Source organism: Pygocentrus nattereri, chromosome 24 (assembly GCF_015220715.1).
Source record: "Pygocentrus nattereri isolate fPygNat1 chromosome 24, fPygNat1.pri, whole genome shotgun sequence".
NCBI classification, from domain to species: domain Eukaryota; kingdom Metazoa; phylum Chordata; class Actinopteri; order Characiformes; family Serrasalmidae; genus Pygocentrus; species Pygocentrus nattereri.
The window spans coordinates 12,276,505-12,292,129 of record NC_051234.1 but is presented as its reverse complement, the minus strand read 5'-3'; the positions used below and the strand labels follow the sequence as shown (position 1 = coordinate 12,292,129).

The following is a 15,625-nucleotide window of genomic DNA, read 5'->3' as shown; positions in this document are numbered from 1 at the left end:
GAAGGCCACACACCAAGTTTGCAGGCACGGCGATGTCTGTCAGCAAAAACAACAACATTTTATATACATTTTTTTATTCACAATTCAGTTCCTGAATATTTCTGAATCCTCTAACACCCTTTGTGCCTAAAGGGTTCTTTACGTGATGCCACGGAAGATTTAAGTATAAAGAACCTTCACCTTATATTCAGATCAATAACAAAAAATTACCATTTTTAAAAATCTTATTAAAAATGACATGATGTACATGTTTATATCTGCATTAATATCTCTATGCATCTTCTATCTTAAATACAGTGAGTGTTATCAAATCTTTAATTTCCCGTTTCATCTGACTGGTTGCGCCGCCTGACTTTTCAGACTAATTTGAGATTAAGGCATTTACTTAGACACCCGTAGAAACATTTGACCTTCAGCTTGAGTTTATACACACTTTTTATCAAATAAATAAACACTATTATAATAATTCCACATTTTCATGGTTCTCCTGAGGACAGACCACCTGACATGGTATTCAGAACTGTTCTAACCGATAATCAAGCATCACACTCACTGAATCTGTGACCTTGGCATTGCACCATGAAGGATACTTGGGGTCTCCTTTATGATGCAATACCTTGGCCACTCTTTTGTAAAAGCATGTCAAAATAAAAGTCCGGACATTTGAAGAAGTAAGAACTTGCAGACAAAAAGTTTTAGAGTAAGTTCAGCTCTTTTAAAGTCACCTTATTTTGCAACATGGGTTTTATTTTAAATTCTTAATCAGCATATATGGCTGCAGCGCCTGATAAATAGTTTAATATATATCATGAATTTATTTATTTATATTTATTGATTGATTTGCCTAGTGTGGTAATTTAGTATAGAGGTCATTACATAGCTCTGCATGTATATTATATGTGTGTACTGTAATTCAATGTAAAGTGAATTCAGTGTGTAAATATGAATCTTATTTTTGTTATGAACAAATACTGACGTAACTGCACAAATACTGTAAATAGATTTTGCACATAAATTGTGCACAAAAAAACATGAAATACTGAACAGAACATCTAAAAATCATGTTGATGTGCAATTTAATTAGTTTAATTTCTTCCACTTCTAAGTTATCATTAAAACAAGCATTACATAAAAAAAAAAACATAAAACGTGTTTATTGTCAGATTAAAGGGTTCAAGGGTTCACAACTGTAGCTGGACAGTAAACGAACTGTCTGCTTCTGCACAAACTCACACAGTAAAAAGTGGAACAGAAGCTGATTAAAGTCTTTGTGTGATTTGGATTAATTGATTTTAATATATTGCTTTTGCTCATCTGCAGTTCATCTGATTTGTTTAAATCAGCGTGTTTATCTGAAATGATTAAAACCATTTCAACTGTCTGGGAATGTTTTGGTTTGAACTGAAAAACCATTTAAAGTTTATCAGTGATTTAGGCAGTTCTACAGTCTCTCCTGCAGGTCTCTCTGCAGGTCCTCTCCTGAAGAGCAACAGTAGAGCCAGCCAGCAGCAGGGAGATGAATAAAAGTCTGTGCGGCGAGATCAGAGCTGGGTTATGAGGAGCCTGGCCACTATTCCCCCATTATATCAAAAACAGGACTGCTAATCAGCAGAGGGCGCTTGCGATTGAGTCCTCAATGAATGGGAGTAAATGATGCTCAACAGCTAAAAACAAACAGTTAAAATTGTTTCTAGTCACGTACCCAGAATGTTTCTTTAATTTTAGAAAGCAGAAGGATGTATTTCACTAAAAAATAAAGAAACCCTACCTATATATTTCTTTTTTTTCTACAGCAAATGGGTTTTGGGCAGGTATTACTAGATTGCTAGATTGTAATGACTGATGGGTGAGCAGAGCAGCTCATTGGCTGTTCGCGCTCACCGAGGTCATGTACATACATGAGTTTTAAACTCCTATAGCCAGAGTTTAAAAGCTCTTAAAAATATAACAGCAGTGTTAAAATGTTTTGTGCTGTTCTGTATTCAGGAAATTATTGTATTCTTTTACACTAAAAATGTTTAAGCATTTATAAAACTATGATCTTTCTCAAATGTTCCATATCAACCCATTCATTCATTAGAATGAAGTTCTCTGGTGATATTATGAATAAAAGTCTCTGCAGTGAGACATTATGAATAAAAGTCCTTGCAGAGACATATTATGAATAAAAGTTCCTGAGATGGGATATTACGTATAAAAGTCTCTGCAGTAAGATTTTATGAATAAAAGTCTGCCATGAGATTTAATGTATAAAAGTCACTGAATGGATGAATTCAGTACCTATTTTTGCAGGCTTGGGAAGATTTAGATTGTCCATAATTTTGACAAACTCCTCCAGTGATTTAGTCAGTCGAGGATTGAATTTCTTTTCCTCGTCCACCGTTGACAAGGTCTGTCCTGCTCAAAGAAAGCAGTGAAGAGACGGTCAGTTATAAACAGGTACACGAAAGTCTTAGACACCTTAGAGAAATATATAAATGACAGCCATTAATCTGGGCAGTAAACATTTACACTTCAAAAAACACTAAAATCAGAATCAAATAAAAAATAACTGTGATTTTGTGTCTGTCAGTGTTAGCTCAGTCAATCCTTCATTCACTTAAATCAGTTTAAACAATCGTCCATTCAGTTAAATCAGTTTAATTAATCCTTTACTCTTCCTGAGTTAATGACTGCCCTCCCATCCTGCTGAATGCTGACCATCAGGGCCTCCTCCTCACCGTCATCAACCCGCTCTCCTGTTCATTTGTGCCAACTGCAACACCCTCAATTACATCACTGTGCCATCCAGATGTACTAGCATTGAGATAGGATGGGACTGTTTCAGCTCACTCCCACTTTTCATAAAGACTCAGGCAGAGCCTGCCTCATCAGAGACCGCCTCTACCAGTGCAGTTTCTAAAGCTTTACCATCCAGACTTCAAAACAGAGATCCTCTTAGCTTCTATTTAGTATTTAGCTTATTAAATTGTAAATACTATTTGACTAGAGGAGGATGTGTCTCCACCTGTGAGTCTTGGTTCCTCCCAAAGTTTCTTGAGGGAGGGTCTGAGGGAGTTTTTGCTTGCCACCATCGCCTCTGGCTTACTCACTGGGGCATATACGTTGTAAGCGTATGTTTTCAAACTTCTGTAATGCTGCTTTGTGACAACATTGTTGTAAAAAGCGCTATACAAATAAACTTGAACTGAATTCATTCGGGTTAATCAATCCATTCAGTTAAATCAATTTAATCAAACCCTTCGTTGAGGTTGATCAATTTTTAATTCCCTTAAATCAACTTAATCAAGCCTTCGTTTTATTTAATTTGGTTTAATCAATCCTTCGTTCAATGAAATCAGTTTAATCAATGCTTCATTTAGTTAAATCAATTTAATCAGTCCTTATTAAGTCAATTTAACCTATTCTTTAATGTCCAGATAAGCAGTCTGAGCTGAAGCGGGGGGGGGGGGGGGGGTTCTGAACACAGACCTTTGTAGTCGTGTGCTGGGTAGACGAGACAGTCTCCAGGCAGAGTGAAGATCTTCTGATGAACAGATTCATACAGTTTCTTTGAGCAGCCTGAGAGGAACAGAAACAGGAGCTGAAAAATGGAGCCACCCTGTGGTCATCTGAGACACTACAGCAGCAGAGCCAGACTAACAGGAACAGCAAAGTAAAAATAACATCTGCATTACAGCACAGCTTTAATCAAAGACAGAGAGACATCATAAACTCATTAATAGCACTCTGCAGTTAGGAACCTTGCTGGAAGTCAGTTCTGCCACAGCCACGGATGAGTAGCGCGTCACCGGTGAAGGCCATCGACTGATCTCCAGTCACATATGTGATGCAGCCGTCGGTGTGACCCGGCGTCTCTCTCACGGTCAGACTCTGAAACCAGCAGAATGGACACAGTAAACACAAGGACAGTGAAAGTTGGTACACTACACTCAGGGAAAAGAGTTCTTGAAGGGATCTCTAGTAGATAGTGGTTCTGTATAGAACCAACACTTAAAAGACCATTTGCATGGTGAAACAGTTCTACACATTGATGGAGAATGTGTTGGTTCTATATAGGACCAAAAAGGGTTCTGCTATTGTATACAAGCTTGACATTGCTTTTTTTTGCAAATATCACTCATTTTAGGTTGAAAAGGACTTGCAAATCATCGTATTCTGTTTTCATTCATGTTTCACACAACGTCTCAACTGTATTGGAATTGAGGTTGTACTAAAGGACCCTTGAAGAATCGTCTTTTTTTAGAGTGCACCGTTTAAATGAGATGGCCTTTCAATTTCTAGACAAAACAGCCATTAAGTACAAATTACTGATTTTCAGGCAATGATTGTTACATTAAATGTAAAAAAATCCACCTCAAAGTGATAAACAGAAGCCTCCAGAAGCGAAAAACAGATTAAAAGCTCCAGAGAAAATGTGCCTCCTAACAACCACCTGGAAGAGCTGGTGGACCCCAAAACTGCCCCCATCAGATAATCAGCACTTAAAGCTTTCATCTTTGAGAGAAAGAAGAAAATCAAGCTGCTTCAGATCTGAAAACATCCACAGGTGTTTGTCCTTCCACTTTGAGAAGATGACTCAGTGACATGGGTCTGAAAGGATGTGTAGCTGTTCAAGAACATCACTGAGAAAAGGAGACGGACACATCAAAAAAAGAAGCTGAACAATGGACTGACCACCCCAGAGTCCAGACCTCATTATCACTGAATGCGCTTGATTACTTCAGAAAATCATTAACTAGCTTCTAAGGCTGAGCTTTGGAGGTGTGTCTGCAGATTCTTTGAGGAACTGAAAGTGAGTCTCCTGAAAAGAATGTAAGCTGGAATAAAGGTGAAGAGTGACTCACTGAACACTAAATAGCTGAGATTAGAGTTAGCTTGTTATTTTCTGTGTTTGTTCTAACATTGAAAAATGATTAACTTGCATTTAGTGGCATGCAGCTCCGGAGCCGCACATTTTACAGGTTATGAAATTTCTGGGTGAAGATTTACAAGAATGTTCAGTTATACAGTGAACTGGACTGTGTCGTACATCCCTCAGACTCTATGGACTCCATTTCCCAGAATCCCCAGGGGGATCAGATGATTCTCAGCCCTCCACCTCGCTCCAATCATCACTCTCTGTCTCCTGAATACTAACTTGTTAGCTTTTAGGCTTCACAAAGCAGGTAAAAATGGTCCAAATCTGATTTTCTCACTGAATCCGATTTTTTTTGTTTGGCTGTTCACATTATTCAACATCTCTCTGAGCACTGCAGTCGTTCCAACGTGTTTCAAGTCCACTATCATCATCCATGTGCCGAAGAAGTCTCCAGTGTCCTGCCTCAATGACTACCGTCCCGTTGCACTCACTCCCATGCTCCCGTGCTTTGAGAGGCCCAACCGCTCAACAGATGCCATCTCCCCCACACTCCACCTGGCTCTCTCCCACCTAGACAATAAAGACACCTACGTCAGAATGCTGTTATTGAATTGAGTTCAGCGTTCAACACCATCATTCCTCAGCAGCTTACTAGAAAACTGAGCCTGCTTGGTCTGAACACTTCCCTCTATAACTGGATCCTGGATTTCCTATCTGAGAGACCTCAGTTAGTCAGGATAGGAAGTAACTCCAGCACCACCACACTGAGCACTGGTGCTCCTCAGGCCTGTATGCTCAGTCCACTGCTGTTTACTATACTGACTCACAACAGTACTGAAAAGTACAGCTCAAATCACATCAAGTTTGCTGATGACACGACTGTGGTGGTTCTGATCAGCAAGAACGACGAGTCAGCATACAGAGAGGAGGTGCAGCGGCTAACGGGCTGGTGTGGATCCAGCAACCTGTCTCTGAATGTAGACAAATCTAATGAGATGGTTGTTGACTTCTGAAGAGTGCGAGGTGACCACGCCCCACTAAACATCACTGGCTCTGCTGTGGAAATCATCAGGAGCACCAAGTTCCTCAGTGTCCACATCACAGATAACCTCACCTGGTCCCTCAACAACAACTCCATAGCCAAGAGAGCCCAGCAGCACCTCTACTTCCTGCAGAGACTGAAGAAGGCTCACCTCCCATCCTCACCATGTTCTACAGGGGGACTGTGGAGAGCATCCTGAGCAGCTGCAACATCGCTTGGTTTGGGAATTGCACCGCCTCAGACCACAAGACCCTACAGCGTATAGTGAGGACAGCTGAGAAGATCATCGGAGTCTCTCTCCCCTCAATCATGGACATCTACACCACACATTGTATCTGTAAAGCCACTAGCATTGTGGAGGACCCCATCCATACCTCACACAGACTTTTTTCACAGCTGCCGTCTGGCAGAAGGTACTGGAGCATCCGTGCCACCACTGCCAGATTCTGCAACAGCTTTATTCCTCAAGCAATCAGGTTTTTAAACTCACAAGGACTGAGCTAACCCCCGCAAACCCCTCACACACACACTCCACACACACACACACACAACTCTTTTGATGCTCTACTTGCACCATCTGGAACATTGCTGCTACATTGTGTTTTCACTGTTTTACTCATGTCTTTCTACCTCAGTAACTGCTATGTTTATGTATGTCATCTGACTGCATGATTCACAGATCACAGCATGTTAATATCTCTGTGCCTTATTCCACTACCTCATGTCCAGTGAGGTACTGTTTGATGAGTGCTGTGTCAGTGCTGCACTGTCCTGTCTGTTTACTGTGTCTAATGTTGGTTTAATATATCCTATTTATTGTTTCTAGTTTAATTTTAGTTTGCACACTATGTCTGCACGTTCGCACTCTGTAGTTTTTGCTCCTTGATGCACCACGTTGTTCCTGTAGGAAGGAACACTCTTGACTTCACTTTTGACTTGATTATCTTTTAAATGTTACCTGTATGCGACAGTCTGAACAGATCAGCTCCTAAACTGACCCGCATGCACAAAAGAACAGAGCTTCATGTGGCTAATCCAGAGGTAAACAATCACGACGGCCAGCAAACGCCTGTCACTCCAGGAGCTTTCAGTTTCGTCTTCGCCAGAGTTCACCATAAAAACCGCACATTATTCGGCTATGGTCAGTTCTTTGGTTCGTGTCCTCAAATTATGTTGTTGTAGCTGCAGCCTCGTTAGTCAACATTTCAATATTGTAGTCACTCCAAAAAATCTGCAAAAAACACTGATAGTGTGAGACACACTATCTGTTATTTCTCAGACTGAGAAATCCAAGAGAAATCAGAGTAAGAGTTTACAGCAATGAGAAATCTGAATACTGAGTTAAAATCCAGCCTCTTTATCATATTTCTTAATTAGATTTCTAGATCGAAGTATGGTGTTTACATGAGCATTTGAATAATTGGATAACTGCAGAAATCTGATCATGATCAGATTATTGAGCATGTAAACACATTCAGTCTGTTGTTATTGTTGGGAAGTGTGGTGCGTCTCATAATGTTGAAGTAAAAGTCCACACAATTATATTTTGATCTGGGCTATTATGGGTAATATGGGGAATAAGGCAACCAGATCTACATTCTCGTATCTCAGGTGTAGTATTTACAGAAAATAAGCATATGAAGCCAATTCCTGCCTCGTAGTTCACACCTCTGGTAAACACTAAAGCTAATTAAAGTGTAATTAACCCTAATTAAAGTGTAATTAACATGTTATATCCTCCTACATGTCTGCCGAAAGTGATTTTGTCTCCCTCGGTCAGCATGATGTCCGCAGCAGCTCCACTGTGAACAGAGATGGCGCTCTTTAGACCAAAGACTCTCTGCTTCAGCAGCCCACTGCCCGTGATGTGGTCCGCATGGCAGTGTGTGTTCGCTGGAGGAAAAAACAACACAGACACTGTGAGTCACACAGCAGAGTGCTTTTTAAATTAAACAGTAGAAGCCATATTGCCCCCTACACTTCCTGTAGTGTATTACAGTCTGTCAGAGTGACTATGTGGATCACATGAACATTATAGAGGCTTTTAAATGAAACAGTAGAAGCCATATCACCCCCTACATTTCCTGTAATGTATTACAGTCTGTCAGAATGACTGTATAAAATCAAAGCATTTTGTACATAACATCTTCAAGGTTGACTCAATAAACTAGTTGCTGCAAACTGATTTTGGTTGACAGTAAAGAATGTAAAGAAGGGTAATTCGGGTCATTTAGAACAGTGAAAACAAAGTAATCATGTACTTTGTTCAAAGGGCATTGATAATAATTGTAATACTCATCCATCATAATAAAAGTACAATCATTAGTTTATTAGTTATTCCCTATTAAGCGACTTTGAACCCTTTGATTTTTCAATAAACACATGCAAAAGCAGTCAAAGTTTAATCTCGCATGGTCAAATTCCATGTTGCTGTTGATTTTCTGAGTATGAATAAGTAAACACATTCTCTACAGAGATACATGTAAATACACAATTAGTGTTTCTTTACTGAATTTAACACCTTGCGGAACAAATAAAACTTAATTTATTCAAAAGTTGATATTTCATGGTTTTCAATGTGTTACATTCAGTAAATAAACAACAAATGTGCATTTAAATGTGCAGATATGTGCTCTCAGCAATGTACTTTACATTACAACTGCAGGTGCAAAACTTTTGCATACAACTGGAGATGCAAAAACCTTTGCATACAACTGACTGAGAAACAGGGCAGAGTGAACCAAGTGTTCCTGATTAGAGGAATAAGGTCTTTGGTGCTTTCAGAATGACAGAGCTGACAAATGACAGTACAAGTGAAATGCAGAATACTGACTGTAACGTCCACACAACCTTCTGGGCTACCTCCGGAAGGACAGAGAGCCAGGACTGAGTAATTAGGGCTGAGTGGTAGCCCCTGTGGGTGCTCTACTTAAGGGGCACTCACGCTGCTCGCTGCTCAGTCTTCAAGCAGCCACTTGCATGTTGCTCTGACCGCCTCGAGATTGAAGTCTTTGCTTTCTCAAACTGTTCTCCAGTGTAAGTATAAAAAAAGTCTCCTGATTGTGTCTCACTGAGTTTCGTGAAAAGGTGAGGGCGAATTAAAGAAGGAAGTTTTTTATGGGGAGCTCTCAGTTCGGGTCATCTTTTGAAGTCTTTAGATAGCTTGGCCACTATTCCCTTTGGAGGCACACTGCCTGGCACATTAGTCGAGCAACATGGTAACTGAGGGTTTGACCCTCAATTTTGACCAGTTTTTTCACATCATGCCCTATTTAATACGTTGCTTGTTTAGTTTGTTTTCACAGCTCTCAGCCCCTTTCGTTTCTTTTTGGGGCTGTACCTTTTCTCAGTGTCAGAAACCACATAATCAAGACTACTACAGATAGACAACATCTGAACATGCTCTGAGGACAGTGTGTGATGATTTAGATGTGCAGTTAGCATCATGCTAATTGGTGGGCTGTATGCCTTCATCATTTGGTAGCCAAATTAGCCTCATAGCTCCAGGGCTAAAACTAAAGAAGAAAACATTAGACTCGTCTTAAGTGTACAGGAGCGAACATGGACACATCTGATTTCTGACTGAATTATCCAGCATAAGAGAATGACAAAAAACAGGCTAAATAAAAATACCCTATAATAATAATAAAAATAATAATAAAGAGATAGAGAATGACAAAAAAACAGGGAAAACAAAAGCTATGTTATAATAATAATAATAATAATAATAATAATAATAATAATAATAATAATAATAATAATAATAATGAGAGAAAGAGAAGAATAGAAAACAAGCAAAAAAAGCCCTGAATAAGGAAGGAAAAATTTAAATGTAATAAAAATTCTAAATCATTCTTAAAAATATGCACAAAAAAAACTTTTCATAAATTATTAGCTCTCTCTATACTAAAGAAGCTATATTAATATATACTTATATTAATAATATACCATACCTATAATAATAATAATAATAAAAGATAAATAAATAAAAGCCCTGAATAAGTAAAAAAAATAGAAATGTCATAAAAATTCTCCATAATCCAATACAAAAAAGTAACAATAGAAATAAGCAAAAACAAAATAATTCTAAAATACAAAAGACCAAAAAATAATAAGTAATCTACAAATAAATCTTCTAATTTACCAATTTTTTCATTGAAATACAAGGGAAGAGTGTGTGATGTTAGCAGGTGTTAACAATTCCATCTCACACCAAACCACTCTGAATATTTGGTGGAATTCCCCTTTAAGCCATGCTAAGTGTTTTAGATATATCACATTTGTTTAACAGCTAAAAAACCTGAGCCTTTAATAGTGAACATGCTAACTGGAGGTCCGTAAGCTTCCATCACATGGTAGTGACATTAGCCTTGTAGCTCCAGGGCTGAAACTGAAGGGCAGTTCTGACGCTGAACTTGTGTTTTTGGGGGTGTTATATAGGCACAATCTGAGGGTTTTGTCTGAACTACGCTTTAAAGTGCTATTTGATCTTTGTTTACCGGCTACTTTGAGTTTGAGGCCGAGTTCGTCAATGAGCTTCAGGTCTCGCTCCACCGTCTCCAGCACCGGGTCGATCAGCACGGCCTCCCTGCTCTCCACATCTGCCAGCAGGTAGGAGTACGTACTGCTCTCAGACTCGAACAGCTACAGAGAGAGACAGACAGAGAGAGAAAGCAAGAGCGTGAGAGACAGACTGTATGAGTATTCATCACATCTTTTTTGTTCCTTGTTAATCACATTAATGTATCTGATAATTAACTTTTTTCTTGTTATATAACACTTTATTATTATTATTATATATTATTGTTTTATTATTAGATATTTTATGTTATTAATTCATAGATGTTTTATTTACTTTCTTAACTGTCATATTGTTATATATTATATATTGTTTTCCTTCACCTTTAGTCTTTTACCTCTTTAAACATGACTGTTGCAGTGCTTTGATTTACTGACATGACAAAAATGTCAAACTTGAACTTGAGACAGAGAGATACAGATACCGAGAAAGAAAGAAAGAAAGAAAGAAAGAAAGAAAGAAAGAAAGAAAGAGAGAGAGAGAGAGAGAGAGAAGGAGAGAGAGAGAGAGAGAGAGAGAGAGAAAGAAAGAAAGAAAGAAAGAAAGAAAGAAAGAAAGAAAGAAAGAAAGAAAGAAAGAAAGAGACAGAGATACCGAGAGAGAGACAGAGAGAGAGACAGAGATAACAAGAGAGAGAGAGAGAGACATTTACATTTACAACATTTGGCGTGACGCTCTTATCCAGAGCGACTTACAATTTGATCATTTTACACAAGTAGGCGAAGGTGGTGTTAGGACTCTTGCCCAAGGACTCTTATTGGTATAGTGTAGGGTGCTTAAGAGGTGTTAACCACTACACTACACCAACCACTACCACTAATTCTTGAGATGTGCTATGGTAATGGTGTTGTGTTATGGTTACTGGCCATTACTGGTCATTTCTAAAACTGCCCTTAGTACACTTGTGGGTCTTTACAGTATTAAAATGTTTGAAACTCTGTCCACACTCTGAACAGTGATACGGAGACAGACAGAGAGAGACAGAGATATAGAGATACCAAGAGAGAGATACAGAGAGAGAGAGAGAGAGATACAGAGAGAGAGAGAGAGAGAGAGATACAGAGAGAGAGAGAGAGAGAGAGAGAGAGAGAGAGAGAGAGAGAGAGAGAGAGAGAGAGAGATACAGAGACACTGAGAGAGACATACAGAGATACCAAGACAGAGACAGAGAGAGACAGACAGAGACAGAAAGAAAAAGAGAGAGAGACAGAAAAAAGAGAGAGAAGAGACAAAAAGAGAGAAAAAAGAGGCAGAGAAAGAGAGAACGTGATAGATACACAATGAGAGACAAATGCAAAGAGAGAGAGAGAGAGAGAGAGAGAGAGAGAGAGAGAGAGAGAGAGAGAGAGAGAGAGACAGTGAATCAGTTAAATGTACAGGTCCCTCCTCCCAGCTTATCTTCAGACCTCTATCACTACAATATCATAAACACTGTTTCTGTCAAAGGTCACATGCTAACACTCACTAACACTCGCTACCCTACATTATATACACGTTACAGCTGCATGTGGACCTTCACTAAATCTCACTGCTGACTGATACAGTAGCTGCTGCTCTGCCCTAATCAGTGTTGATTAATTCTGTTTAAGTGAGTGATAATGATGCAGACCAGAGAAAAAGCTCTTTAACAGGACTTAATGTTGACCTGCAACACAGTATGGAACACAGTGCGGATCCTAGTGCGGATCCTAGTGCGGATCCTAGTGCGGATCCTAGTGCGGATCCTAGTGCGGATCATAGTACGGATCATAGTACGGATCATAGTACGGATCATAGTACGGATCATAACAGCTCTAATAAACATCTCTCTATAAGCTAAATAAAAATTATTGATGAAAATAATGCCAATTACACAATACACAGAATACTTCAAATATAACCTATTAATGATGCACCTGCTTTACAAGGATAAAGGCAAACAAAAATCAGCACAAGAACAGAACAGAAAATAGGCAAAATAAAAGTCCAGAATAAGGAGCAAAAATGAAAATATAACAAAAATTCTAAATCATTGTATAAATATTCACTAAAACAACAAGATAGAATGTTTACTAGTCATCATCATTATATATGATGAGATTAACCTATAGCCTAATAATAGTAATTAATAATAATAATAATAATAATAATAAAAATAATAATAATAAAAATAATAATAATAATAATAAATTACAATAACAATAATATAAGAGGAAAATAAGAAGAGAAAGAGGAAGACTAAAATGTCATATAATGACACGGTGACTTGTGTCAACCCTTTCAACACTTTGTGTGTCATAATGTCATAATACATTTTTTTAACACATTTGCTTTAAGAGTGAGCAACAGTAACAATAATAAAGAGAAGAACAGAAAACAGGGAAAATAAAAGCCCTGAATAAGTAAGGAAAAATGAAAATGTCATAAAAACTTTAAAATAATCAATTCTAAAAAAGTATCAACAGAAATAAGCAAAAAGATTAAAAAAAAAAAATCAATATTCTATAAACTGAGCTTATTCCTTTTTTCCATAGAAACACGATGGAAGATTGTGGGGTGTTTATAAGTAGCCTTAAAGGGCAAGTCCACCATCGTTTTGTCCGAATAATTAAATTGTAAACAAAAGTAATTCGGAGTCCTCCCACCACCGCTGCAGAGAGATCTGAGCTTCTCTACAGTGAACCAAACACCTTTTTGGGTGGACCTGCCCTTTGAGCGTTTCAGAAATGTCAGATTTGTTTATCAGTGACCTGCAGAGCCTTTAACAGTAGAGCAGACCGTATAACGCCGTATACAGAGATCAGATTAGCTCCACAGAGGAGCTGCACAACTACACGTAGGCTCTGAGTGCCAGAGGAGGGGCTCTCACTCACTCAAACATCAACAACAAACAAACGAGAAAAAACGATCTCCGCTTTAACCCCCTGACTCCCTTTAGGGTCTAATTTCAGTCTGATTTGCTGGTTCAGCTGCTAACCTGCTTAAACTTCCATGACTCTCCGGATTCTCCTTCCAACTTCCCGGTCCACCTTAAAACGCTGCTGCTCACATTCTGGCGCCTGACGTGCAATAGATGCGCACTTTTAAGGCGGACCGGGGAATTGAATCAATAAGCAGAGCTTAGCCTCGTAGCTCCTGCGCTGATGTTCTAAGAAGCTCCGCTGCAGTTCCATAAAATACTCAGAAGTTCGATGGGTTCTAGGTTCTATGTTCTAGGCTTCAGTTCTTCCTCTGCTTGAGTCGCTACGTCGGTTTGGAAGTTATTTGTAAACGCAGTGGAACCTTTTCCCCTCCTCTGCTCTGCAGGTGAGCGCTGTGAGGCGACCTCACCTGTCGGAACAGCAGCCCCCTGGTCTCCATGCGCGCGCAGTAAGCCCTCAGACCGGTGTATCTCCAGCTCGCAGCGGTCAGCGCAGCTTTAAACCCGCGCGCGGCCAAGCCCAAACCCATACTTATCAGATTAGGTTACCAAAACAAACTAAACCGGTTTGAGAAGTAGCTCGAGCCGCGTTCCACAGACCTATGCGCGTGCGAGCGTCTCAGATAAGAGCACCGTAATGACCGTAACTGGCGCGCGGAGAGTGTTTTATTCCGCAATGTCCGTTCCGCTCTCCGTTGCGGCGTGACGTCACGCAACGTCACTGGCTTTTGGGTTTCATTCCTGAACACTGACTGGATCGGATCTGATCTCCACATCGGATCTGATCTCCAGATCGGATCTGATCCCGCCGCAATCCGTTCAGGTTCGTTTGTTTTTGTTTGGAATAGTCTCGCGCGCTCACAGCACAAACAGGATAAGCGGAGTGCTTCTTTTTGTGCACAAGCACGGCACGAGCGCACTCTGGCGCCAACTGGTGGTGGGAAAGCGCAAAAAAGAGCCCCCCAAAAAATCCCATCGCCTTAAACCTTCATTTATACTGCCAAGAGCTAATAAAGGCAATGGCTCTGTTTAGAACCATGAGTTCTGTATGGAACCACTTGCATGCTTAAATGGTTCTCTGCATGGTGAAATGGTTCTTTAGGTTGATGATGAAAGTGCTGTATAAGGTTCTATATAGCACCAAAAAGTGTTCTGCTAGTGCTGTGATGTGAAGCTTGTAACAGCAGAAGATCCTTTTTTTGGTGGAGCTGTGCAGAAAACCCCTTCAAAAAGGTTCTGTGTGGAACAATATACGTCACCTTCTTCATCGATCTGAAGGGTTCTTCTAAATAGAAATGCAGTTCAGTCCAAGGCTAGGCTTAATCTATGGCCACAAATCCGGCACCTGCTTTTCATATTCAACATTTATTAAAGGACAATTCCACCCAATTTCCAACATTTCCTCATAGCTAAGTGGTTAAAATGTAATCAGAGTGGTTCAGAGCAGTTTGGTGTGAAACACTCTGTTCTAGATAAACTTACTGAGTCAGTATTGTTCAAAGTGGTGGTGATAGGAACTTTGAGAACTTTCATGGTGAAGGGATACATGCAGGGCGCTGTGAGGCAAAATAGTCCCCAAAGAAAACGTATTATTTCAGATTTCCCACTATTTTCCATCATCAACATTCCAGATGAACTCAGAAGACCTGTGTAGGTTCACTGGTGGTTTTGGTTAGTAAATAAAATAATCTGTGTTGTAGTCATGGCAACCCCTGGGTCCTATCAACTCCAATGTAAAGACATCTAAACCTCTACAATGAACAATTTCATGCTGGGCTGGTCTAAGCTGGTTTTGTGCTGCCTTAGCTGGTTAACCTGCATGGTTATTCTGGTTGACCAGTGCAGTTTCTGTAAACTCTAGTTAATTTTTGTATTGAGTTGAATGTCATGATGAACAGACCAAAGGGAACCAGTTTAAAATGACTTAGAAAACAAAATTTCACTTTAATTTCTGTTACAAGTTAATGATAATGATCATTTTCTCCTTCTTCTATAAAGATACTGTTTTAGAAATATGAGATTTGCTCATATTTGCTCATTTGCTCCTACTTGATGCTGATCCGTGCATCCTTAGTGACCTTCACATTCATTTATTGTGTTTTAGTAATGCTAACATTTGCTAGCTGTTCTAGCACTAATGGTAATGGGTGTTGTTTTAGAGGTGGACAATACGAGGAAAAGTAATATCGTGATGCATCAGGAAGATTCTAATGGTGCATGATGTGTCATAATATCTAGTTTTTA

At 39.4% G+C, this 15,625-nt stretch overlaps 1 protein-coding gene across 1 annotated transcript in view; it reads right to left on the bottom strand.

The window, feature by feature from the left end:
- ethe1 (ETHE1 persulfide dioxygenase) overlaps positions 1–14,217 on the bottom strand; it is a 14,485-nt gene extending 268 nt beyond the window's left edge. The window contains exons 1-7 of the mRNA XM_017703924.2: positions 13,792–14,217; positions 10,403–10,547; positions 7,648–7,796; positions 3,744–3,873; positions 3,472–3,561; positions 2,281–2,397; positions 1–36 (exon numbers count right to left, since the gene is read on the bottom strand). The exon at positions 1–36 is cut by the window's left edge and continues 268 nt beyond it. Of these exons, the coding sequence (XP_017559413.1) occupies positions 1–36; positions 2,281–2,397; positions 3,472–3,561; positions 3,744–3,873; positions 7,648–7,796; positions 10,403–10,547; positions 13,792–13,911 (787 nt within the window). The 5' untranslated portion in view covers positions 13,912–14,217. The remainder of the gene's footprint in view (positions 37–2,280; positions 2,398–3,471; positions 3,562–3,743; positions 3,874–7,647; positions 7,797–10,402; positions 10,548–13,791) is intronic.
- Positions 14,218–15,625: the final 1,408 nt, after the last annotated feature.